This window comes from Myxine glutinosa, chromosome 1, assembly GCF_964187855.1.
Source record: "Myxine glutinosa chromosome 1, kmMyxGlut1.1, whole genome shotgun sequence".
NCBI classification, from domain to species: domain Eukaryota; kingdom Metazoa; phylum Chordata; class Myxini; order Myxiniformes; family Myxinidae; genus Myxine; species Myxine glutinosa.
The window spans coordinates 197,230,333-197,258,091 of NC_136261.1; the positions used below are offsets into that span (position 1 = coordinate 197,230,333).

At 46.5% G+C, this 27,759-nt stretch overlaps 1 protein-coding gene across 4 annotated transcripts in view; it reads right to left on the minus strand.

The window, feature by feature from the left end:
* Positions 1-2,770: 2,770 nt before the first annotated feature.
* The window catches only part of ATP6V1A (ATPase H+ transporting V1 subunit A), a 90,619-nt gene continuing 65,630 nt past the window's right edge, over positions 2,771-27,759 (minus strand). For all 4 annotated transcript variants that reach the window (XM_068124907.2, XM_078782284.1, XM_078782269.1 and 1 more), the window contains exons 10-15: positions 23,756-23,870; positions 23,451-23,514; positions 13,932-14,135; positions 12,240-12,334; positions 9,385-9,556; positions 2,771-3,328 (exon numbers count right to left, since the gene is read on the minus strand). In XM_068124907.2, the coding sequence (XP_067981008.2) occupies positions 3,236-3,328; positions 9,385-9,556; positions 12,240-12,334; positions 13,932-14,135; positions 23,451-23,514; positions 23,756-23,870 (743 nt within the window). In that variant the 3' untranslated portion in view covers positions 2,771-3,235. The remainder of the gene's footprint in view (positions 3,329-9,384; positions 9,557-12,239; positions 12,335-13,931; positions 14,136-23,450; positions 23,515-23,755; positions 23,871-27,759) is intronic.

The following is a 27,759-nucleotide window of genomic DNA, read 5'->3' on the forward strand; positions in this document are numbered from 1 at the left end:
AGAGGATCTTGGAGGAACCTGTCTTATTTAAACCTCAGACATTTAGTTTGGTTTGCTCTTTGTTGTTGAAGTGTGCGGCATCACCATGCCAAGATCAAAAGAGCTCTCTGAGGCCTTCAGAAAGAAGGTTATAGATGCCTACGAGTCTGGGAAGGGATTTTAAAAGATCTCCAAACAATTTGAAATCAATCATTGGACTGTCTGGAAGATCATCTACAAGTGGAGAACATTCCAAACAACTGCCAACTTGTTCAGGCCAGGCCGCCCCAGCAAGTTCAGCCCAAGAGCAGACTGCAAGATGCTGAAAGAAGTCTCAAAGAACCCCAGAATGTCATCACGGGACCTACAGGTAGCTCTTGTTGATGTCAAAGTGCACGAGTCTACCATTAGAAAGAGGCTGCACAAATTTGATCTACATGGGAGGTGTGCCAGGAGGAAACCTTTGCTGTCCAGAAAGAACATCAGGGCAAGACTAAAGTTTGCCAATGAACACCTCGGCAAAGACCAGCACTTCTGGAACAATGTGCTCTGGACAGATGAGTCAAAGGTAGAGCTATTTGGCCACAGTACCAGAAGACATGTTTGGCGAAAACCAAAGACAGCATTTGACCACAAGAACCTGATACCAACTGTAAAGCATGGTGGTGGAAATATTATGGTTTGGGGAAGCTTTTCTGCATCGGGTCCTGGGCAGCTCACCATCATAGAATCTACTATGAATTCTTCATTGTACCAGAGGGTGCTTGAGGATAATGTGAGGCCATCTGTCAGTGTTGAAGCTCAACCGAAGGTGGACCTTGCAACATGACAATGACCCTAAACATACCAGTAAATCCACCAAGGAATGGCTGAAAAGAAAGAAATGGAGGGTTCTGGAATGGCCAAGTCAAAGCCCGGATCTAAATCCCATCGAGATGTTGTGGGGGGATTTGAAACGAGCTGTGCATGCAAGAAACCCCTCAAACATCGCACAGCTGAAAGAATTCTGCATGGAGGAGTGGGCAAAAATTTCTCCCAGTCGATGTCAGAGACTGGTAGACAGTTATAAGAAACGCCTACTTGAGGTTGTTTCTGCCAAAGGGGGCAATACCACCTATTAGAGCCAAGGGTGTACTTACTTTTTCCACATGCGAAATTTGCATTTATGTTTATTTAAATTATACAATGGACTACAAAATGTAAATGTTTCATGATATTTGTTATATTATATCACCTTTATCTATCAATATTGTTGAAATGAAGATCAAATAGCTGTATGGTGAAATATGTTGAAAAAGTCAAAACTTTACATGGGGTGTACTTACTTTTTCACGTGACTGTATGTGTTATAAGAGAAGACATTTATAAGTGTACATCTATCTATAATTCCAGTAATCTCTGTGTGTTTGTTTGTACGTTTGTTTGTTTGTCTGTGACCGCTGTTTCTCGACAACCACGGGTCCGATATACTTTTAACTTGCCAGGTATATTGCTGGGGACCCGAGGATGTGCCTTTTCAAGGTTTGAAATTAATCGGACAAGTACTTACCGAGCTATGGCGATTTAGTCGTTCGCCGTTCGCTTTGGCGTTGCGAATGGACCAAACCATTGCATGTAAATAGAGGGGGGGGGGGTTCTGTGGTCGTTGCGAATGGACCAAACCATTCATGTAAATAGAGGGGGGGGGGGTTCTGTGGTCGTTACTGCCACGTGGTTTCAAAGTTTTTTTTTGTTGTTGTTGTTTGCACGCATGTTTTTTTGCACCCACGTACGGGCACGCCCTAGGATGTTTACACACACACACCCCTACACAAATTTTTTTTTTTTTTGGCAAGGAACGGGCACCCACGTACGGGCACGTCCTAGCTTATATATAGTACGGGCATGCCCTAGTTTACATAAATAACTACAATGAGACTTGGTAGAATGCATACCTCCACCATCACCAGGCTGAACAGTTTACAGTATATACCTCACCGATAGGCCGGATCTGCATCTGAACATTAACCAAAATCAAATCGGCTTGAACTCGTCACCTAACCAAGTCATACACCTAGTTTTGTCATAACTCACGACCTGTCCACCAAGTTTCCTCCGAATCCGTCCACAACTTTTTGAGATATCCTGTTATATGTCGGTTTTAGCCCTATCACTCAATGGTGAAGAATCGCTTGAAAAATTCGACTAGCCGGATCCGGATCTGGATCTTCCCCAAAATTGATTCAATTCTTCCTTGTTACACACCCAACCTTTCCACCAAGTTTCGTCCAAATCCGTCCACAACATTTTTCAGATATCCTGCTATGTATCGTTTTTGGCCCCATCTCCCAATTTGTGAAAAATAACTTTAAAATTCTACGAGCCGGATCCGAATCCGGATCTTCACCAAAATCTAATAATTTCGTCCTTGTCACATCAGCTACATCTCTGCCAAATTTCGATCACAACTTTTTGAGATATTTTGTTCACAAACGGACAAGGGTGAAAACAATCTTCGTCCACCTTTGGGTGGCGGAGGTGATTATAAAGTCAAATGACAATGGGCAAATCAATACAGTTCAGGGGATATGAAGTTGGGATCCCAGCGCAATGAAGCACCTGCTAAGATAGCACCACCAGAGGACAACTCTGTAAAAGCAACTAGAATCATACCGAACATATTTGTTAAAGGTTTAACTTCCCAATCCTTCCCCTTACCCAAACCCATCCCAAACTCAAACAAGCCCCCCAACTCGTGTATGGCCCTCTTATACTGCCCCCATCTGTACAAGATCAGAACCAGAAGCAAACATTTGATGCCACAGACATTTTTATTCCTCTCAACAGGCAATAATCACATGTAATGGAATGTTTTCATAATCTGCTTACAATCTCAAACACCTATAATTCTGCTTTTTATCAACAAAAGGAGAAAACGAAACACACAGGACAAACAAACAAATTCATCAGTACCTGAAACAAAACCTTTGAGACAATCCCACTGAAGTTTTTGTTTATTTCCCAAACTCCCTCCCATCCTGGCCTGCAGAGCTGAATATGAGAAATGGGGAATGGTGGTGCGAACAACAGTATGGATCACGTCTTCCAAAAAAGAATAAACAATCACTGAGTGCAAGTTTTGGCAAAGGAGTGGAAGGAGGCACAAAAAAAACCACAACATTAACAGCAATGACTTCAAACACGTGATGGCTTGGATGAGGATTAAAACCTTGGGTGGCCAAAGGTTTAGGGCTTTGAGGAATGGAGTTGGAGTGGCTCAGTCTTCCAGATTGCGGAAGGCAGTCTGCATATCCTCGCTGAGCTGTGCAAAGTCTGCCTTGATCTTTCCCTCCCCTTCCTTCACAGGATCCTTGAGCCACAAAAGAAAAAAAAGTTATCAACAGAAAAGTTGAGGACTTTTTCATTTTCCAAAGAATCGGTAACCTTTACAAAACAAAAAAGCATAAATAGAAAAACAACAAGACAATAAATATGAGTTTCCTTACAAGAAACTTCAATAGAGGAGGAGGTCATTAGGCCCATCAAGCTTGTGCAATAGTTGCCAACCTATGGTCGTTTGCCCATACTATAATCCTTTTTAAATGCTGAGTGTCAAGCAAGGAAGCAGCACATACCATTTTTAACCTCTTTGGTATTTGGTATGACTTTGGTATTTTTAAAGTTCTTCGTATGACTTGGGTATGAACTGGCGGGTTCGAACCACCAACCTCCCAGACTCAGAAGAGCAGACCCTCTTACCAATATGCCAACTCTGGTAAACATCAACAAATTAAAAAAAACTCACATGTGCTACTGACACCTAGTTTCAGACAAATACTAGAATGGCACTCGGTAGAGCACATACCTATGCCAGGCTGAACAGTTTAAGTTTTGCATCCCACTAATAGCTGGATCTGCTGACCTGAACCAAAATCTGATTGGCTTGTTCTTGTCATCTAATCAACTCATACACCAAGTTTTATCATAACCCGTCCACAACCTTAAGATAAAGTGCTCATATCATTTTTACCCCATCACTCAATGTGAAGAATCGCTGAGAAAAATTTTAAAATGATCGAATCTGGATCTTCCCCAAAATCGAATCAATTCGTCCTTGTTGGCAACGCGCCGGCGGTGAAGGAATCAGCAACGCGCCGGCAGTGAAGGAATCAGCAACGCGCTGGCGGTGAAGGAACCGGTAATGCGCCGGCGGTGAAGGAATCAGCAACGCGCCGGCGGTGAAGGAATCAGCAACGTGCCGACTGTGAAGGAACAGGCAACGCGCCGGCGGTGAAGGAATCAGCAACGCGCTGGCGGTGAAGGAACCGGTAATGCGCCAGCGGTGAAGGAATCAGCAACGCGCCGGCGGTGATGGAATCAGCAACGCGCCGGCGGTGAAGGAATGAGCAACGTGCCAGCGGAGAAGGAATCAGCAATGCGCCGGCGGTGAAGGGATCAGCAACGCGCCCGTGGTGAAGGAACGAGCAACGCGCCGGCGGTGAAGGAATCAGCAACGCGCTGGCGGTGAAGGAACCGGTAATGCGCCAGCGGTGAAGGAATCAGCAACGCGCCGGCGGTGATGGAATCAGCAACGCGCCGGCGGTGAAGGAATGAGCAACGTGCCAGCGGAGAAGGAATCAGCAATGCGCCGGCGGTGAAGGGATCAGCAACGCGCCCGTGGTGAAGGAACGAGCAACGCGCCGGCGGTGAATGAATCAGCAACGCGCCGGCGGTGAATGAATCAGCAACGCGCCGGCGGTGAAGGAACCAGTAACGCGCCGGCGGTGAAGGAATGAGCAACGCACCGGCAGTGAAGGAATCAGCAAAGCGCCGGTGGGGAAGGAATCAGCAACGATCCGGCAGTGAAGGAATCAGCAACGTGCCGGCACTAAAGGAATCAGCAACGCGCCAGAGGTGAAGGAATCAGCAACGCGCTAGCGGTGAAGGAATCAGCAACGCGCCGGCGGTGAAGGAACGAGTACCGCGCTGGCGGTGAAGGAACGAGCAATGTGCCGGCAGTGAAGGAATCAGCAACGCGCCGGCGGTGAAGGAATCAGCAACGCGCCGGCGGTGAAGGAGCCAGTAACGAGCCGGCGGTGAAGTAACGAGCAACGCGCCGGCGGTGAAGGAACGAGCAACGCGCCGGCGGTGAAGGAACGAGCAACGCGCCGGCGGTGAAGGAACGAGCAACCCACCGGCAGAGAAGGAACGAGCAACACGCAGGGGGTGAAGGAACAAGCAACGCGCCAGTGGTGAAGGAACGAGTAACGCGCCGGCGGTGAAGGAACGAGCAACGCGCCGGCGGTGAAGGAACGAGCAACGCGCCGGCGGTGAAGGAACGAGCAACGAGCAGGGAGTGAAGGAACGAGCAACGCGCCGGCAGTGAAGGAACGAGCAACGCGCCGGCGGTGAAGGAACGAGCAACGCACCGGCGGTGAAGGAACGAGCAACGTGCAGGGGGTGAAGGAACGAGCAATGCTCCGGTGGTGAAGGAACGAGCAACGCGCAGGGGGTGAAGGAACGAGCAACGTGCCGGCGGTGAAGGAACGAGCAACGCGCCGGCGGTGAACGAACCAGCAACGTGCCGGCGGTGAAGGAACCAGCAACGCACCGGTGATGAAGGAACGAGCAGCGCGCAGGGGGTGAAGGAACGAGCAACGTGCCGGCGGTGAAGGAACGAGCAACGCGCCGGCGGTGAACGAACCAGCAACGTGCCGGCGGTGAAGGAACCAGCAACGCACCGGTGATGAAGGAACGAGCAGCGCGCCGGCGGTGAAGGAACGAGCAACGCGCCGGCGGTGAAGGAACGAGCAACGCGCCGGCGGTGAAGGAACGAGCAACGTGCCGGCGGTGAAGGAACGAGCAACGCGCCGGCGGTGAACGAACCAGCAACGTGCCGGCGGTGAAGGAACCAGCAACGCACCGGCGGTGAAGGAACGAGCAACGCGCAGGGGGTGAAGGAACGAGCAACGTGCCGGCGGTGAAGGAACGAGCAACGCGCCGGCGGTGAACGAACCAGCAACGTGCCGGCGGTGAAGGAACCAGCAACGCACCGGTGATGAAGGAACGAGCAGCGCGCCGGCGGTGAAGGAACGAGCAACGCGCCGGCGGTGAAGGAACGAGCAACGCGCCGGCGGTGAAGGAACGAGCAACGCGCCGGCGGTGAAGGAACGAGCAACGCGCCGGCGGTGAAGGAACGAGCAGCGCGCCGGCGGTGAAGGAACGAGCAACGCGCCGGCGGTGAAGGAAAGAGCAACGTGACGGCGGTGAAGGAACGAGCAGCGCGCCGGAGGTGAAGGAACGAGCAACGCACCGGCGGTGAAGGAACGAGCAACGCGCCGGCGGTGAAGGAACGAGCAGCGCGCCGGCGGTGAAGGAACGAGCAGCACCCCGGCGGTGAAGGAACGAGCAGCGCGCCGGCGGTGAAGGAACGAGCAGCGCGCCGGCGGTGAAGGAACGAGCAGCGTGCCGGCGGTGAAGGATCGAGCAACGCGCCGGCGGTGAAGGAACCAGCAACGCGCCGGCGGTGAAGGAACCAGCAACGCGCCGGCGGTGAAGGAACCAGCAACGCGCCGGCGGTGAAGGAATGAGCAACGCGCCGGCGGTGAAGGAACGAGCAACGCGCCGGCGGTGAAGGATCGAGCAACGCGCCGGCGGTGAAGGAACGAGCAACGCGCCGGCGGTGAAGGATCGAGCAATGCGCCGGCGGTGAAGGAACGAGTAACGTGCCGGTGTGTGAAATCGCTCTGTCTGCTGATTGAAATGAGCAACTTTGGTAGCCTCGTCTCATTGTCTCTTGCACCAAATCAAGGGTGAAGATGCCATATGACGAGCCCTCTTCCAGCCCCGAGGTTTCACCCCTCATGGCATGAGGCACATTTAATTTAATGTGTGGGGGAGGAGCGGCTGGAGAAAAGGCAAAGACATGTAAATAGTGAAAATACACGGGATGGCGATAAAGACAAGGACATATTATTGACAAGCGATGCAGGCAGTGCTAACTGGGGTAATTACTTATAAAACAAGCGTTACGCCTAGGTCCCCCGTCAGGGAAGTGATGTTCGTTGTCAAAGTGGAAGACGCAGAAAACATGCTATGATATGATATTTCGCTCACAAGGTTCAGACATACATGGAGGTGACCATCTTGGATTTTGACGTGGCGACACAATTTTCAATGGCGTTCTTCCTTATGCCTAGATACACCCACACACCAGATTAGAAGTTGGCACTTCGCTTATTTTTCAAGATATTCCTCTCACAAGGTTCAGACATACATGACGGCGGCCATCTTGGATTTTGACGTGGCGACTCACCCAAACACCAGATTAGAAGTTGGTACTTCGCTTATTTTTCAAGATATTTCGCTCACAACGTTCAGACATATATATGGTGGCGGCCATCTTGGATTTTGACGTGGCGACCCAATTTTCAACAGCGTTCTTCCTTATGCCGAGATACACCCACACACCAAATTAGAAGTTGGTACTTCGCTTATTTTCAAAGATATTCATCTCACAAGGTTCAGACATACATGGTGGCGGCCATCTTGGATTTTGACGTGGCGACCCAATTTTAAACAGCGTTCTTCCTTGTGCCTAGATACACCCACACACCAGATTAGAAGTTGGTACTTCGCTTATTTTTCGAGATATTTCGCTCACAAGGTTCAGACATATATATGGTGGCGGCCATCTTGGATTTTGACGTGGCGACCCAATTTTCAATAGCGTTCTTCCTTATGCCTAGATACACCCACACACCAGATTAGAAGTTGGTGCTTCGCTTATTTCTCAAGATATTCAGCTCACAAGGTTCAGACATACATGGCTTCAGACATACATGGCGGCGGCCATCTTGGATTTTGACGTGGGTTGCACCCACACACCAAATTCGAATGCGGTCCTTCGCTTATGCACGCACGCACGCACGCACGCACGCCCGCACACACGCCCGCACGCACGGACACACGGACGGACGGACACACGGACGGAGGGGAAAACCATAGTCCCCCTTTCGCTCCGCTGTGCAACGGGGGACAACAACTGCTCTCACACCGATTAGGAAATATGTCTGATGAATTTATGACCTTCCCGCCGAAAACATTTTCACCAAAATACAGACTTGGCATTTAATATGGAATATTTTTTTTTTCTTGACTTGGGCTTACTTTCTGAACTCAGTATATCAATCTGGTGAGTTTCTTTTACGCTTCGATGATTTCTTTGTTAAAAGAACCATGTCACTGATTGTCTTTTGCAGCAAGAAGTCAATAACAGGATAATATCACAGGTGGCGTGACAAAATGTAAGGACAGGTACATTTGACGATTGGCTTCAAAAATCGGGTATATAAGGGTTGTTGCGTTCTGTATTAGTGGAAAACAACTGCTGCACATCCACAAAAGTTATTGCTGCTTCCTCTGGAGATGGTCCGTCAACTCGACAATTCTGTTGGCATGGAGTGGTGGCTTTACGAAATTCCGGCATGAAACAGTGTGCTATTGCTCGGCAGTATGGCATCACTCAAGGTCAGGTGTCAAAGATCCTGAAACGAAATGCTCAGAGGGGTGTCCCTACTCCAATACCGAGGCCAGGACGTCCCCGCAGAACCACAAGGAGAGATGATCGCCAGCTACACCGGTAAGTCCGCAATGGCCGTACCAAGTCAGCTAATCGGCTTAGGGCTGAGTGGCAGCAACTGACAAATGTGCCTGTATCCAGAAGGCTAGTCAACCAACGACTGGTTCAAGCCGGCTACCGTGCCAGGCGTCCCCTGAGAAAGCCACGCCTGACCAGACAACACAGCCAGCGCCGATTGCAGTGGGCCAGAGAGCAGAGTCCCTTCCCAGACTCGTAGGCATTTATAACCTTCTTTCTGAAGGGCTCAGAGAGCTCTTTTGATCTAGGCATGGTGACGCCGCACACTTCAACAACAAAGAGCAAACCAAACTAAATGTCTGAGGTTTAAATAAGACAGGTTCCTCCAAGATCCTCTCTAACGATGTTCTAATCATTTGCACCTGAGCTGGTGCACCTGATTCTAATTTTAGGTATTTGAAGTAGTGATAAATGTAGGGGTGTACTTACTTTTTCCACATGCGAAATTTGCATTTATGTTTATTTAAATTATACAATGGACTACAAAATGTCAATGTTTCATGATATTTGTTATATTATATCACCTTTATCTATCAATATTGTTGAAATGAACATCAAATAGCTGTATGTTGAAATATGTTGAAAAAGTCAAAACTTTACATGGGGTGTGCTTACTTTTTCACGTGACTGTACATAGATTGTGGATCGTCGGGCTATCTGTGCTTTTGAGTATTCATCATTTCAGAAGGAAGAGAAGGGTTGCTTTTGAAGAACGAATGAAAAGTTACGTTACTATTGCTGGGATGTTAGAAAGAAATTGTCCACACCTTGAATTTCATGGCGGAGAGGCGATACAGCAGCTCAGACATGTTCTCCCGAATGCAGGTCCATGTGAGGCGGCGGTCAGTCTGTGCTGAGGCTTCCACAGCATGCCGTGCCAGTTCGTAGAACCCCATCATGTTTTGCAGCATCCCCACTGTCTTGTAGAACGGACAAAACCTGGACAAAGAATGTTATACCTGTCAATGATGTTTAGCATCTTCCTCCAATGCAACTTTATCCGAATCAGTTTAACTGTGGCAAACTGTAGATTTGGAGTTTCTCAGGGAGGGCAATATGTCACACAGTGCATTGTCCCATGGGCTCATGTTAAGCTGTGGACCCGTCTGCTGTCATTAGTTGCTGACTGTGACAGTCATCTGTCACAGTAAAAATGTGACACCGTCTTTCACTAAAAGTAGGCGGGTTCATGAATAGCTTCGAGGTAAAACTCTAAATAGTCTAAATAACAGTCTAAATAGCTTAGAGGCGTGTGTGCATACCCAGTCTAAATAGCTTAGAGGTGTGTGTGCATACCCAGTCTAAATAGCTTAGAGGCGTGTGTGCATACCCAGTCTAAATAGCTTAGAGGCGTGTGTGCATACCCAGTCTAAATAGCTTAGAGCCATGTGTGCATACCCAGTCTAAATAGCTTAGAGGCATGTGTGCATACCCAGTCTAAATAGCAACCACAGAACAGCTTTGAGGCGTGTGCATACCCAGTCTAAATAGCTTAGAGGCATGTGTGCATACCCAGTCTAAATAGCTTAGAGGCGTGTGTGCATACCATCTAAATAGCAAACCACACAACAGCTTAGAGGCGTGTGCATACCCAGTCTAAATGGCTCAGAGGCATGTGTGCATACCCACTCTAAATAGCTTCGAGGCATGTGTGCATACCCAGTCTAAATAGCTTCGAGGCGTGTGTGCATACCCAGTCTAAATAGCTTAGAGGCATGTGTGCATACCCAGTCTAAATAGCTTTGAGGCATGTGTGCATACCCAGTCTAAATAGCAAACCACACAACAGCTTAGAGGCATGTGTGCATACCCAGTCTAAATAGCAAACCACACAACAGCTTAGAGGCGTGTGTGCATACCCAGTATAAATAGCTTTGAGGCATGTGTACATACCCAGTCTAAATAGCTAAGAGGCATGTGCGCATACCCAGTCTAAATAGCAAACCACACAACAGCTTAGAGGCGTGTGTGCATAGCCAGTCTAAATAGCTTAGATGCGTGTGTGCATACCCAGTCTAAATAGCTTAGAGGCGCGTGTGCATACCCAGTCTAAATAGCTTAGAGACGCGTGTGCATACCCAGTCTAAATAGCTTAGAGGCATGTGTGCATACCCAGTCTAAATAGCTTAGAGGCATGTGTGCATACCCAGGCTAAATAACTTAAGAGGCACGTGTGCATACCCAGTCTAAATAGCTTAGAGACGTGTGTGCATACCCAACCTAAATAGCTTAGAGGCGTGTGTGCATACCGTCTAAATAGCTTAGAGGCGTGTGTGCATACCCAGTCTAAATAGCTTTGAGGTGTGTGTGCATACTGTTACGTGCTCCTCCCCAAACCCCGGTCACGGTGTACCTCCGAGCCTCGAGAGGAGTCACGGCAGAAAGATGTGTTATTCTGTATGTTAAAGATCAATGGTGAAACCACACCAATTGTTACCAACAAACAAGCATTGTATTAAGGTCACACAAGAATAACAGTACAATAACAATATTAATCAATTGTACAACCAATATATCATTCCTATGATGGTACCATCAGTTTCGTACAATATAACTCACTGTGCTCCAAGTGAGCGAAAATAACATTCCCAATGTCTTAATCCCGGCATTAAGCCAAAGTTGGTTCCGGCTTCAAGCCAAAGTCGATCCACTCCAGTGATCGTCAGAACGATGTTGTATCAAGACCAGAATCCCGCTCGGTTGACAGTCACACTGCCAAAGATGGGCAAAAGTACCCTCAAGAGGCGACTGGGAAATCACACCTTCGGGTATGAACGTTCGACGGCTCACAAACGGCGAACCGCAAATTAACCTTCGGGTATGGACGTTCAACGGCTCACAGACGGCGAACTGCAAATCCCACTCAAAATCCATGTTACACCCACACACCATGTTAAAGTCTGGATGCGTTTAAATGGTTGAAGCGAGGGGAAAAACCTGGAGCGATGCGAAATCAGGCGCGAGGTAAAATGGCCAACGGTCCGTTCTCGAGACGTAACGGCATTCCAATGATTCTCTTCGGAATCAAGAGCAAAACCTGTCACGCAGGTTTATCTGTCACAGCGATAACAACTCTGTCGCAGGAATCCCTTTCCCAGGAAACCCCAAAGTTCGCTAGTGACCCTCGTTCGCCAGCGTTTGCTCAAAACCTCAACACAGCTCGGCTCCTTCTCCGACCTCACTCGCTTCGCCTCTTCTCCTCCTCTTCTTCTTCCTCTTCTTCTTCCTCCGGTTCCCGATCTGGTTTCCGGTTTCTTTTTAAAACATTAACTTTTTTTTACCTTTCGAAAACAGTTATTTATATTTCACCTAAACGATAACAATAATAGTACATGCAACCAAAAATGTTTACAGTGGATGAGAGCCACAACAACGGAAGTGACGAATCCGTAACAATACCCAGTCTAAGGGATCCAAGTCTAAGACCGCACCCGGTTCAAATTCCAAACTCCACCCATCTGTTAACATCTCATACATGTGAACAGCAGTCTTTAGCTACAACCACAATTGTCGGTTTCCCCATTTGCTTCCATCTATGCATTATTTTCTTATGAAAATTACTTCCACGACCACAACAAATGAAACCCAAGCAAATGATGATCAAGGTAAACAGGAAACATACCTGTCATAAGGTGTGTACCCATTTTGCTGGAGGAAATCTTCTTTCAACAGTTTTGCTACCTCCAGGGTGATTTTGTCCGTCTCGGCCAGAGAACTCTAACGTAAAGGGGACATATAATAATTTATTTTCTGTTAAAACTCATCAAGTATAAAAGTCTTTGGAAATAGGATGAGAAGACTCGTTTTACACGATGTATTTGAGGCCATTTGGAACCGGGCCCAATCGGTGTTCACAACCAAGCCGGTCGGGCATGGGCAAGAGTTGAGTCGATTGTCAATCAGTCGACCAGGGTCGTTTTGACCAATTCAGGCTGCGCAGAACCAGCCTTTCAATGCTACCATGGTGACACCTTCGTGCTCCTTGATTTTTGAAGGGAAGAACAACAATGGTGGACATTCCCCAGTCTGTGCAGGCAGGTAAAGACAGTCTCAGTGCTGGCAAACCACACAAGTGCAACTATCGGCTGCACTCTGATTACACGAGTCTGTACATCATGACGTCACTCAAATAAATATGCACGAAGTATTGCAAGGTATGGTGTCAACACCGAAAATGTCTCTCCGAAAAGACCGACTGGACAACCCTCCCATCTACTTACTCAACAATCCTCTCCAAGAAGTTCTGTCACTCAAGCTTTTGGGTCTCACTATCTGCCATGATCTTTCCTGGGAAAACCACATTTCAAATCTGGCCTCCAAAGCCAGTCACCGACTGGGCATCCTCCGTCGTGCTAAGTCCTTCCTTGGCACACCTGAGCTCCTCACCACATACAAGGCTTTCATCCGCAGCTCAATGGAATACTGCTCTCCCCTCTGGGCCGGTGCTCCTGCTTCACACCTCGCTTGGCTTCACGCTGTTGAAACCAAAGCTTTCAGAATCATTGGAATCTCCTGTGATGAAGCTATCTCCGAGGGCCTTTCATCCACTCACCACAGGCAGGTTGGTGGTCTTTCCGTCTTCTACCGGCTCCTCACCAGCCTAGTCCCCCCAGCCCTGTCTGGGCTCTGTCCCCCAAATACTCCTACAGGTCGCACAAGATCTGCCAGCAACCCTCTTATGGTTAAACTGCCAAAATCAAGACTCTCTATTCACCTTCACTCTTTCATTCCCCTTTTCTCCCGCCTCTGGAACAAACTCCCCCAATCCCTTCAATCCCACTCCTCCCTCCAGGTCTTTAAAACAGCTGTTCACCACCATCTCTCATCTTCCCCCATCCAAAACCTTGATCTTTTCTACCCCCGTTAATTCACCCCAGATCCACTTTTCTGAAATACCGACTTCTTTCCTTGAAGTCCTCGCTGTGTCCATGTATTTTTTACCTCTCCCATCCCCCCCCCCTCAACCCCCCTTCCCACGCCTCCTCCCCCCAAGCCCTCTCCCTCCCACAGATCTCCCGATGTCCCTGCTCTCAAATGTTGTACTTGTGTGCTTCCCCCTCTCCCTATATGGTCTCCCGCTCCCTTTATTTTGTCTTATGTGTCCGTTTGTTTTTTTGTCATTGATGTTAGCTATTAAACGAGCCTCGATCTTGTGTACAAAAACACAAAAGGACAACAAAAAAAACACCAAACGCACTTTCACGGTCACTGCCAGCCCAGTCTCAAGTGGCCTCAAAGATATGGTGTAAACGAGCCTAGAAAGACAAATTACCAAGAGCCACACTGAAAACAGAGTTAACACAGAAAGTCACACCTTTCCAACAAGCTGCACAATTTCCGCAAGATCTTCTTCATTCTGCAAGATCTCACGTGCGCGAGACCGAAGAGGCACAAACTCAGGGAAGTGTCGATCGTAGTGTTCATCCAGGGCACGTGTGTAGTTACTGTAACTGATGAGCCAGTTAACAGAGGGAAAGTGTTTCCTCTGTGCAAGCTTCTTATCCAATCCCCAGAACACCTGAGGCATGTCAAATGGAACGAGGAAAAAAAACAAAAAAAAAACAAAGAGGGAGTCGGTGAGAGAGGAAGAACAGGGAGAGTGTGGTGAGTGAAGGTCAGAAAGCTAAGATCATAGCAAAGAAAGACAACCGCAGAGACAGCTTGAGGAAAAGGAGATATACAAGTGATATGCGATGCAATACCCTGGAAAACTGCTTTTAAATAGTTTTTCACCTCCGTAGAACTTTCTGAAATAATTAAAATCATTTGAATTATTATGTTAATAAATAAAAACAGCACAGTGTAATATAGGGGACATCTACATATTAAATGTAAGTGGTAGAGTTACATTCAATTGGAATAGAGAATGGGTTAAGACAAGAGAGAAAAGGAGAAAGTGGAAGGAAATTGGAAGGAGATGGCATTAAAATCAGGAAAGGGAAGTAAGTGCAGTGATTTACTTTTTTTTCAGCTGACGTCACTGCATCGCCAACAATTTAGCTCAGTATTATTCTGGGCATTTGTAGAAACAATTAGGCACAACACCATGTCTAAGAGTTATTGGCAGGATGGGGTGGGCATTGTAAGGCATGCCTCGAGATGGCAGTGAGGGTGATGAAAGCATTTGTTTTGCCTGGGCCTGTGACTTTGGGATGGGAGACGACCCTGGGGGTCAACCCCATGTCTCGACATAGGTCGGTCAAGCCATGGAACAAAACAATGCTCAGGCAGGCAGGCAATCCACAATTATATGGAGGTGTGGGGAAGGTTGAAGCCTCCAATCCATTGCCTCCTATTACAGCATCCCCAGATGCAGCATCAGGATCCCACCAGCATGTGTGGTGTGTGTACGTCAACTATGGCTTAGAAAGAACATTGTTTACCATTTTTTTAGTATCACAGTAAATAATGATAACATATTTTTGACTTGTAAATTTATATATCACGAAAAATGTTCGCATGAAATGAATGTCATCATGTTGCCTTTGCGGTGGTAATAAAAGGTTTGCTTGGAAAAACCGGGATGCAACGTTACCTTTCACGTGACTGAAAAAGTCCATATCAAGCATGTATGCATGTGTGTGTATGTATTGTCATGTTCACCGGGGGATTTATATCCCTGAAGGTGATGGGTGGCCGATCGAGCTTAAACTCCGAGGCGTTCAATCAAACAATGGTGGCTCTTCTTTACACATGCGGGAGCGGAGGGTGACGAAGCTTAACTGCACGGTTTCCACTGAAGCCCGGGGACCAACTCCCACCACGGCTGCTCCAAATCAAATTCCCATTTAAATTTAAATTTCCTTTTTAAAATGTTGGCGTGTGCCCAACCGCAGCTGCAGCTCACAACCCCTTCCTCGTGTTCTTCTGCCCCTCCCTGCAGCTGCTCCAAATTCACTAAAGGGACCGCTTTTTCCGAGGCTCTATTCACCGACTCTCCCATGTCCGAATCCAGCTCGGAACCAAAACACCCACCCGGCTGGGTATGCAATTGTGGATCCTCCTGTGCCCAATCGTGGTTGGTGACAGTCCCCTCGGTCACTTTCATCTCATCCTGGGGATATTTGATGGACCAACTCGCCTCGTCTCCCAGACTCTGTTGAACCCAAGCAATCTCCCCCCCGACAGTACTGTCCGAGGTGCTCGGCCGCTCCAGTACCAAATCATTAATCCCATTATCCCCAGTCAATTGCGGTCCCAGCAGATCTTTATCTATAAATAACCGCTCCGGTTCTGTAACCCGGGCCCTCCAATATTTTCACCTGTTCCGCTGAACCACCACCCTGGTGCTGCACAAATTCCAATTCCTCCCCCTGCTGGTGCATTCTGGCATCCACACAAGCCTGACAACCTTCCAGGTCCTTTCCAGCCAAATATTCCCCATTTACTTCAGAACATTCCTCATTTAAATTTGAGTTTTCCCTCTCCTGTGCCACAATTTCATTCTTTCTTTCTTCCTTTAATTCATTCGTTTGTTTTTCTTTGGGTTTTCGTTTCTTTCTTTTCAGCATTTATTTCTTCATGCCAGACATCAATTTTGTTATTCATTTCTCCCATCTGTTCCCCATTTTTATTAATATCCTCTTTTCTTTCCCTCATTTGTTCACTTTGGTTATTCATTTGTAATTTAATTCCCTTCATTTCATTAGTTTGTTCACTCATTCCCCTAATTATTTTGTCAAACATGGCCTGGAAACCCATCGGATCCGTTCCCATTGTCCCCAGCTCCCTTATAGGAGGGGGGGTGGGAGGGCTAATGCTTGGGGCGGGGGAGGTTCCAACACTATTCTCATCAAACTCTACCCCCGACTCGCTTCCGTGCTCTTCAGAATCCTCCATCCGCTCCGCCATTTCATTCACGTCCGCCATTACGTGCTGACACAGAGGTTTTCCCGCGCGAGCATAATTTTAGCAACGCGCTGTCTTGCGCTTTTCCCGACACCAATCAACAACAAAAAAATGTTGACACCCCGGTACTGCAATCGATCTTCAGAGAGACAGAGAGACAGAGAGAGACAGAGAGAGACAGAGAGAGACAGAGAGAGGCAGAGAGAGACAGAGAGAGACAGAGAGAGACAGAGACAGAGACAGACAGACAGACAGACAGACAGACAGACAGAGAGAGAGAGAGAGAGAGAGAGAGAGAGAGAGAGGCGATTATTAAATTTTATATCCAAATGCTGAGCGCAATTTGCACCCAGCGGGTGTCGACTCGCAACCCTCGGACACTGAGTGTCCGCCGGTTTCAAATCCCAAACTCCTGACACCAGTTGTTGTGTTCACCGGGGGATTAAGATCCCCCAAGGTGACGGGTGGCCGATCGAGCTTCAACTCTGATGCGTTCAATCAAACAATGGTGGCTCTTCTTTACACGCACGGGAGCGGAGGGTGAAAAAGCTTACCTGCACGGTTTCCACTGGAGTGTCCTCGAACCACAATAATCAAGCAAGACCGACACGGAATTACAATGCAACAAATAAAGAGGTTTAATGAAAATAATGCCAGGGACAAACAATGCACAGTAAAATGAAATTCCTAAATTGGGGCGCCCCCATACGGACTCATATACAACACAAGGGGAAAACGAAAGTGAAAAATAAATGTGTTTGTGTGGTGTGTACTCAGCTTTGAGCGGCCCTCAAACCCCGTCGGCCCTCGAACGAGTCTCCGAGTTCGTGCGCGGGAAAGCACACCTTGGTGCGCAGTTCGTTCACCCCAGCTGCCGACGTGCAGTGCTCAGGCCCAAGCTCCCCTCTCATCGTCCGCTCCACAAAGCACCGCGGTCTCTTCGACTCGCTCGGCACGGCACACAGCCGTCACAAAGCCACGAGCCTAGAGCGTCAGAGTCCATGAGCTGCGACCGCCAATGTCAGGACCAACAGCGAGGAAGAGAAGTGGAGCACGAACTGTGACCGCCCACCACGCAGCCAGTACAAAGAGAAAGAAAATGCGACTGTTCACTTTAGACTCGGGACACAAAGACAGAGCAAAGGTGCGACTGCACGCTATGAAGGCCAGCCTGGAGAGAGGGAAAAATGCGTCTTCCCGCAATGAATATCCCAACGCAAGAGAGTAAAATGGCGGCCGCTTTGCCTTTTTGTTCCCAGGTCTCCAACACCATCTGATGACGTCCGTGCGCACTCCAATCAAGGAGTCCATCGTAGCAGTCCATCACCCTGACCAATTATCACCTCTTGGTGCGGGGCCCCACGGCCCTGCCTGCTTGGTGTTGCGATGACTCGGCTGGCGGCGCCAGCGGCAGCGTTCAAATGTCTGAATCCTGGTGGCTTTTGTGGGGTTTGTTTAGGTGCAGAATGCATGGTTGGTGTGGTGTGTGTCATAAGGAACAAGGGAAAAATCACAGAGGCGATTTACATACAGGGAATTATTCTTATACCTTAACTAATTAACATAGCTCCACCCCTCGCCATGGAGACAAATATACGACCTTGCGCGACATCCAGCCTAAAGGATTCCCTACTTAGTGACATGGAGGTTCTTCTTCTTTGTCGGGACATTCGGAGCACACAACCCTACACAATCCTATCTGGCCCGAAGGTATTTCATTGGTACCCCCCCAAAAACGTACCAGTATGTACATTCACGTGAAAAAGTAAGTACACCCCATGAAAAGTTTTGACTTTTTCAACATATTTCAACATACAGCTATTTGATCTTCATTTCAACAATATTGATAGATAAAGGTGATATAATATAACAAATATCATGAAACATTTACATTTTGTAGTCAACTGTATAATTTAAATGAACATAAATGCAAATTTCGCATGTGGAAAAAGCTTTGCATGTTAGAAATGCAAAGTTTTTTCTTTTTAATAAATTTGCAAAACTTTCTAAAATCCTGTTTTCTCTTTGTCATTATGGGGTATTGAGTGCAGATTTATGAGGGAAAAAATGAATTTAAACGATTTCAGCATGAGGCTGCAACATAACTAAATGTGAAAAAAGTGAAGGGGTCTGAATACTTTCTGAATGCACTGTATGTATGTATGTAGTCATGTGAAAAAGTAAGTACACCCCATGTAAAGTTTTGACTTTTTCAACATATTTCAACATACAGCTATTTTTATTTTTTATTTTTTTTGGATACTGAATCGAGGCTCGTGAAAGAGATAACAATTATTTCACAAACAAATCAACCAGACAAACAAAATATATAAAAAGAGGGAGCGGAAGACAAGATGGGGAGAGAAGGGGAAGCACACAAACATAACATTTGAGAGCAGGGAGATGTGTGGGAGGGAGAGGGGAGGCGTGGGGAGGAGGCGTGGGAAGGCGGGAGGGAGGGGAGAAGTATAATACACAAGGACACCAAGGACTTCCAGGACAGAAGTTGGTATTTCAAAAAAGTGGATTTGGGGTGAAATTAGCAGGGGTAGAAAAGATCAAGGTTTTGGATGGGGGAAGATAAGAGATGGTGGTGAACAGCTGTTTTAAAGACCTGGAGGGTGGAGTGGGATTGAAGAGAGTGAGGGAGTTTGTTCCAGAGGTGGGAGAAAAGAGGAATGAAGGAGTGAAGGTGAGCAGAGAGTCTTGATTTTGGCAGTTTAACCATAAGAGGGTTGCAGGCAGATCTTGTGCGACCTGTAGGAATATTTGGGGGACAGAGCCCAGAGAGAGCTGGCGAGGGGGCAAGGCCAGAGAGGAGTCGGTATAAGACGGAAAGACCACCAACGTGCCTGCGGTGAGTGAGTGAAAGGCCCTTGGAGTTAGCTTCATCGCGGGAGATTCCAATGATTCTGAACGCTTTGGTTTCAACAGCGTGAAGACAAGCTAGGTGTGAGGCAGGAGCACCAGCCCAGAGGGGAGAGCAGTATTCCATTGAGCTGCGGATGAAAGCCTTGTATGTGGTGAGGAGCTCAGGTGTGCCAAGGAAGGACTTCACACGATGGAGGATGCCCAGTCAGCGACTGGCTTTGGAGGCTAGATTTGAAATGTGGTTTTCCCAGGAAAGATCATGGCAGATAGTGAGACCCAAAAGCTTGAGTGACAGAACTTCTTGGAGAGGCTTATTCAGAAAGTGGATGGGAGGGTTGTCCAGTCGGTCTTTTTGGAGAGACATCGTAAGAGTGTGAGATTTGTCAGGATTGAAAGACGTGTTCCACTTGTTGGCCCAGTCTGTGATTTTGTCCAGGTCTGCAGAGAGTGAGGAGGCTGCAGACTGCCGATCTGAGGGATGAGGAATGGAGCGACAGAGAGTAGAGTCATCAGCAAAGAGATAGAGAGGATTTTCAAGAGAGTCAGAGAGATCATTGATGAAGACCAGAAAAAGCACAGGGCCCAGAACACTGCCTTGGGGAACTCCAGCCTGAACAGGAAGAGGAGATGAGAGAAACCCATTCAGGGCTACACGTTGACTACAACTAGAGAGGACGTCCGCCAGCCATGCGTGGAGATTTCCATGGATACCAAAGGAGGAGAGTTTGGTGAGCAGAGTGGGGTGCCAGACCGTATCGAAGGCACGTGATATGTCAAGGGAGACAGCTCTAATTTCCTGTTTGGCATTGAGGACCTCCATCCATTGTTGAGAAAGCAGAAGCAGCATGCCCAGAGTAGAGTGACCAGGTCTGAAACCAAATTGATGATCAGAGATCAAGCCATTGGAGAAGAGGAAAGATTTAATATCTGAAGCAATGATGGATTCCATGACTTTGCTGATAATTGGGAGAAGGCTGATTGGTCTGTAGTTGCTCGGATCTGTTTTTGCACCTTTTTTGTGCAAAGCGGTGATGTTGGCTGATTTCCAAGCGGATGGCAGATGACCTTGAGCAAAAGAGAGGGTGAAGAGAACAGAGAGAGGGAGTGAAAGAGCGGAAGAACAGGATTTTAGGACCCGTGGGCTGATGCCGTCGGGTCCAGTTGCAGAATCAGAGTCGAGGGTTGACAGAAACTTTTCCACCTTGTCAGGAGGAAAGCACACAGAGTCCAGGAGCAGCTGGGTACGACTGGGTACGGTGGGTACAGAGAGGATGGGTTTGGGACACAAGATTTAGAGGCAAACACAGAGTTGAGGCATTCAGATTTTTCACGTGCGGAGTCAGCCGTGTAGCCGTTTGAGGTGAGGGAGGGGATGGAGGGGAAACAAACACCAGAAACAGATTTGACCAGACGCCACCAGGATTTGGAAGAGGGAGACAGATAAGAGAGTTCGGTCTTGAGAACGGCGAGATATTGTTTCCTGGCTCTCCTGAGGGTGGACACACACTTGTTTCGGGCTTTGTGAAAAGAAATGAGATTTCCTTCCGTTGGATTTGCTTTCCAGGAGACGAAATCAAGTTGTTTCTGGGCAACAGCCTCACCACAAGATTCCTTGTACCATGCACGGGAGGAAGGGTATGACAACTGAAGACGAGATGGGATAAATCTGTGCATGAGAGAGAGCAATTTACTTTGGAAGAATTCCCAGGATGAGTTGATGTCAGAGGCGGTAGAGATGGGAGACCAGTCCAGATGATTGATGGCTGCTTGAAGACCGTGCCAGTTGGCCTGAGTGGAATGCCAGACTCGTCGACGCTGAGGAGGAAACATTCGTTGTTGTTGAAATTCATTTCAACAATATTGATAGATAAAGGTGATATAATATAACAAATATCATGAAACATTTACATTTTGTAGTCCATTGTATAATTTAAATAAACATAAATGCAAATTTCGCATGTGGAAAAAGTAAGTACACCCCTACATTTATCACTACTTCAAATACCTAAAATTTGAATCAGGTGCACCAGCTCAGGTGCAAATGATTAGAACATCGTTAGAGAGGATCTTGGAGGAACCTGTGTTATGTTAACCTCAGACATTTAGTTTGGTTTGCTCTTTGTTGTTGAAGTGTGCGGCGTCACCATGCCTAGATCAAAAGAGCTCTCTGAGGCCTTCAGAAAGAAGGTTATAGATGCCTACGAGTCTGGGAAGGGATTTTAAAAGATCTCCAAACAATTTGAAATCAATCATTCGACTGCCCGGAAGATCATCTTCAAGTGGAGAAGATTCCAAACAACTGCCAACTTGTTCAGGCCAGGCCGCCCCAGCAAGTTCAGCCCGAGAGCAGACCGCAAGATGCTGAAAGAAGTCTCGAAGAACCCCAGAATGACATCACGGGACCTTCAGGTAGCTCTTGCCACTGTTGATGTCAAAGTGCATGAGTCTACCATTAGAAAGAGGCTGCACAAATATGATCTACATGGGAGGTGTGCCAGGAGGAAACCTTTGCTGTTCAGAAAGAACATCAGGGCAAGACTAAAGTTTGCCAATGAACACCTCGGCAAAGACCAGCACTTCTGGAACAATGTGCTCTGGACAGATAAGTCAAAGGTAGAACTATTTGGCCACAGTACCAGAAGACATGTTTGGCAAAAACCAAAGACACCATTTGACCACAAGAACCTGATACCAACTGAAAAGCATGGTGGTGGAAATATTATGGTTTGGGGCAGCTTTGCTGCATCAGGGCCTGGGCAGCTCACAGTCATAGAATCCACTATGAATTCTTCATTGTACCAGAGGGTGCTTGAGGATAATGTGAGGCCATCTGTCGGAAAGTTGAAGCTCAACCGAAGGTGGACCTTGCAACATGACAATGACCCTAAACATACCAGTAAATCCACCAAGGAATGGCTGAAAAGAAAGAAATAGAGGGTTCTAGAATGGCCAAGTCAAAGCCCGGATCTAAATCCCATCGAGATGTTGTGGGGGGATTTGAAACGAGCTGTGCATGCAAGAAACCCCTCAAACATCGCACAGCTAAAAGAATTCTGCATGGAGGAGTGGGCAAAAATTTCTCCCAGTCGATGTCAGAGACTAGTAGACAGTTATAAGAAACGCCTACTTGAGGTTGTTTCTGCCAAAGGGGGCAATACCACCTATTAGAGCCAAGGGTGTACTTACTTTTTCCACATGCGAAATTTGCATTTATGTTTATTTAAATTATACAATGGACTACAAAATGTAAATGTTTCATGATATTTGTTATATTATATCACCTTTATCTAACAATATTGTTGAAATGAAGATCAAATAGCTGTATGTTGAAATATGTTGAAAAAGTCAAAACTTTACCTGGGGTGTACTTACTTTTTCACGTGACTGTATGTATGTACGTGTGTATGTATGTACGTGTGTATGTATGTTTGTATGTATGTATGTATGTATGTCGGAGTGGTCAAAGATGCTCCAATTTTTTTTTTTTACAAAACACACATTTGGCCCTTTAAAACACTAATTAGCCTTTTGCAGGGCGAACAGGATGGCCTAGTGGTACACACATACACCTCTAAGCTGTCCAGTCTGGGTTCAAATCTCGACCCAGCTATAAACTGCCATCCTGTTGTTTCACAGGCAGGGTGACTCATCGATGTGTGTACAGTCACTCAGATGGAAATTAAATGGGAATCCTGTCTGCCAGCATTCGTTGGACGTTAAAACATCCCACGGTGTAATTCGCGAAGAGTAGGGGAGCATTGCCGGCACTATGGACAAATTACAAATTCCTGTTTTAACATACATAGGGCATTGCATCAGCGGCACAGCTGCACGCTCAGCCAATGATGCTACCCTGCAGCCTTGTGCTGCACACATGAAGAAAAAAAGAAGAAAAAGAAGAAGAAGAAAACTTTGCAAACCTGATTTGATAAAACTCGACATGGAAAAAAAACACAATACTTTAACACTGTTTTCTTTTCTTTCTAAGGTTCCCAAAAATACAATAGTAATGTATCCTGGAAGCAATAAATGCAACAAATACGAGTAGAAACATGAAAAAGCATACATACATGTGTTCTCATGCACATCTCTTCTGCATTAACGTGATTCTCACCTGTACTATACCCAGCGTAGCAGAAGTCACAGGGTCAGAGAAATCTCCACCAGGGGGAGAGACACTGCAGGTTGAAAGAAAGTTTGGGTTGTCACATTAACATTGTTCAACATACAAGGTATCTATCAGAGAAACTGAAATGGCTCAGTACCAGCTTAATGAGTGAGGCATTATGGTGGCACGAATGACAGTTGGTGCTAAAATAGTAAAAGCTAGTTTAGGTCATTGTGAGAGGTCTATCATTAAAACGAAAAGAAAATGGAAGCACGCTGAGGTAATATGCAAGGACATTTTGAACGACTTACGCTCCAACGATGCTGACACTTCCCTCACGCTCAGGGCTACCAAGACAATTTACACGTCCAGCACGTTCGTAGAAAGAGGCCAGTCGTGCACCAAGATATGCAGGGTAACCACTATCTGTTAGATGAGGATAAACAAAGGAAATAGGAAGGCAAATTAAAGTCCAACATGACTCGATATGACAAACCTTTTCAGCTCCACTGAAGGACAAATACCTCATTCGCAACATGGTCATTTCTATTCTCTGAAATATGGGCCCATTTTACGACATTGAATATCTCCATTTTAAATGTTCATCTAATCTCTGGTCTGGCTCTCCCTCCTTACAGATCTTTGTCTCAGTTGCCCATGTGTAATACAGTCGTGGCTAAAAATATTGGCATCCTTGCACTTTTTTCAAATAATTCACCATTTCTTCCAGAAAATTGTTGAAATTAAAAAATCTTTTGATATCCACATATGTATTTCTTTGGTGTGCAGTGGAACAAAACAAAAAAAGCTGAAAAATCTACTAAATCTTAGCTTATTCCACACATAAATACTAAAATGGCCCGGACAATATTATCGGCACCTTTTAGAAGTTGTTAGAAATAATTAGATTTCAAGCAGGTGATTCTCCTTTACTTTGGAATTGAACTCACCTGTGGTGAGTTGCAGGTGCCTGCAGTATAAAAATCACTCATTCAACCAGTTTGAATCGAGGAAAGGAGTTATTCTGCTGTTTTGTGTCACTGTGTGTACCGCAATGAGCATGGAGAAAAGAAAGAAAACCAGAGAATTGTCTGAGGAGGTCAGACACAAGATTGTAGCCACAAGCATGGACAATCTCAAGGCTACAAGTCCATCTCCAGAGACCTTGATGTTCCTGTGTCCACTGTACGCAATGTTATCAGGAAGTTTAAGGCCCATGGCATTGCAGGCAACCTCCGTGGACATCGCAGCAAGAGAAAACTTGATCGAAGATTGCAGCGAAGGATTGTTCGAATGATGGAGAAAGCACCTCGATCAACTGCCAAACAGATTCAAGCTGACCTTCAGACACAAGGTACGACAGTTTCAATTCGCACCATCCGTCGCCAACTCAATGAAAGAGGATTCTATGGTAGGAGACCCAGGAGGACCCCACTGCTGAGAAAGCCCGACTGAAGTTTGCCAAAACACACCTGAACAAGCCAAAATCCATCATGGAGAAAGTCCTGTGGACAGATCAGACCAAATTAGAGATTTTTTGAAAAGCACATCATCTCTGTGTTTACAGAAAACAAAATGAAGCCTTCAAAGAAAAGAACACCTTCCATACAGTCAAACATGGAGGAGGTTCAGTGATGTTTTGGGGTTGCTGTGCTGCCTCTGGCACTGAGTACCTTGAATGTTTGCATTGCATCATTAAATCAGGAGATTATCAAGGCATTTTGGAGCGCAATGTTCCACCTCGTGTCAGAAAGCTGGGTCTCCGTCGAAGGTCATGGGTCTTGCAGCAGGACAATGACCCCAAACACACTTCAAAAAGCACCAGGAATGGTTCAAGACAAAACGCTGGGCTGTTCTGAAGTGGCCAGCAATGAGTCCAGATATAAATCCCATTGAACACATGTGGGGAGATCTGAAAACAGCAGTTGGGAGAAGGCACCCTTCAAATCTGGGAGAACTGGAGCAGTTTACACAAGAAGAGTGGGCCAAAGTGCTAGTAGTGAGGTGTATGAAGCTCATTCATGGCTATAGGAAGCGCTTGACTGCAGTAATTTTGTCTAAAGGTTGTGCTTCCAAATATTAAGTCTGGTGTGTCAATAATTTTGTCAATGCCATTTCTTTTTATTTTCTGATTTAAAAGGATATATTAAGTTCTGAATCAAAAACAAAGGTTCTGTAATATTAACAGTGAAATAAAGAATTGTGAAGACCAAATACTTTTGTCAATTTCATGTTATTTTTCAAGAAAATTGTTATTTGAAAAAAGTGCAAGGGTGCCAATATTTTTTGCCATGACTGTACGTCCATTATACTTGGGTTCAACCCAGTTACATTCCTGTTTTTTTGATTGTGAGCAATATGTCTTTGAATTTAGTTTTCTGTCTGATCCATTCACGACTTTTTACCTCTGCCACCGAAGGTGGATGGAGGTTATGTTTTCACCCCTGTCTATTTGTCTGTCTGTTTGTGAACAAGATATCTCAAAAGGTTGTGGATGGATTCGGTACAAAATTTGGCAGAGATGTAGCGTATGTGACAACGATGAAATGATTAGATTTTGGTGAAGATCCGGATAAGGATCCGGCTAGTAGAAATTTTAAAGTGATTCTTCACCATTGAGTGATAGGGCTACAACTGATACATAGCAGGATATCTCAAAAAATTGTCGACAGATTTCGACGAAACTTGGTGGACAGGTTGGGTGTGTGACAAGACCGAATATTCGATTTTGGTGAAGATCTGAATATTAATTCGGATATGACAATTATATAATTTTTTTAAGTGATTCTCCACCATTCAGAGATCGGGCGAAAAGCAATATATAGTATGATAATGTCGCGTCCCCGGGGTCAAGACTCCTCGGTGACGGATGACTGAAACGAGCTTTACTCCAGGGCATATTTCATACTTGGCGGGATTATCTTTTAGCGCGCGTGGGAGAGGCCCAAGGCCTTGTCTGATCGGATGACCGACACTGGGTTAATCCGAACCCACAGAACAAAGAAACGAATCAAGACACACAAAAGTAAGATGCAACAAATAATGAATTTAATGAAAATAAATGCAAAGACAATTAAAATGTTGAGGTAACATTAATACAGTAATAATAATAGGCTAAGGTGAGGAACCCTCCTGGTGGACTCAATTACAGACACAGGGAAAGATAAAGAAAATAAAATGTGCTTATAATCGGCCGGCACTCAGCTATGCATCCCCAAATGGCTAGTAGGGCTTGCTGGTCGTTGAACCAGAGTCACGGCACGGGACGCGAACAAGATGGCGCGGAATCGTGCTTGTAGCCAGTCGCCGGCATGAGGCAACCAGACAGGATCCTTCTTTGTTTCGCTCATGACCTACTCCGTCTCCATAAGAGCACCACCGTCAACTAAGACCCCCTCCTCCAACGTTGCAAATGTTCCATAGCCCCGACACATCTCCTCACCAGCGCACCCGAGACAACAGTGCCCATTCGAGCCGAGAGCCAGAACGAAACAACGAGACTACGGATTATTCCTCTTCTCGAACCTTCCATCTCTCTGACGTCATACGACCAATCCTGACATCCCATTACATCAGTCCATGGACACGACCAATCATCGTCTTTGGGGCGGGGCCTCATGGCCTTGCTTGATGCCCAATGACGAAGGTCGAGGCGTGGCCTCCCCGTCACGAGTCGTCGGCGGTGGGGGGGTGGGGGTGGAGTCTAATCCCTGTTCGGAAATGTTTGGATGATGTCGGGGATTACTTGTCGATTGGCAAATGTGGTTGGTTGTGTGGTTGTGGCTTGTTGTGTGGTTGTGGCAATATGCCGATTGCATGAGTGCCGAGTGACTTTTATAAGAACAAAGGAAAAAATCACAGGGGCCAATTACACACTGGGGTTTATTAATCTTACGCCCTAGAAGTAGTTAACACAAAAGCCACGCCCCTTATGGCGACATGCAAAAACTCTTAACCTGAACATTTACCCTGCTTATGTACATCGAGATGGCTTCTTCTTCTTCACGTCACACCGCCCATACTAAAACCTACACATTCTGAACATTCCTAAGGTATTTCATGCCTACCGCCCACAAACGTAACAATATTGTAAAAATGTTGTGGACGAGTTATGACTAAACTTGGGGGTGAGTTGGTCAGGTGACAAGAACAAGCCGATTAGATTTTGTTTCAGGTCCGAATCCAGATCCAGCCCATTAGAGGGATACAAAACAAGCTATTCAGCCTGGCGGAGGTATGCGCTCTACTGAGTGCCGTTCTAGTCTTGTTATGCAAAAATGCCCAACACAAAATCCGAAATAAGTTGTGCCAAATG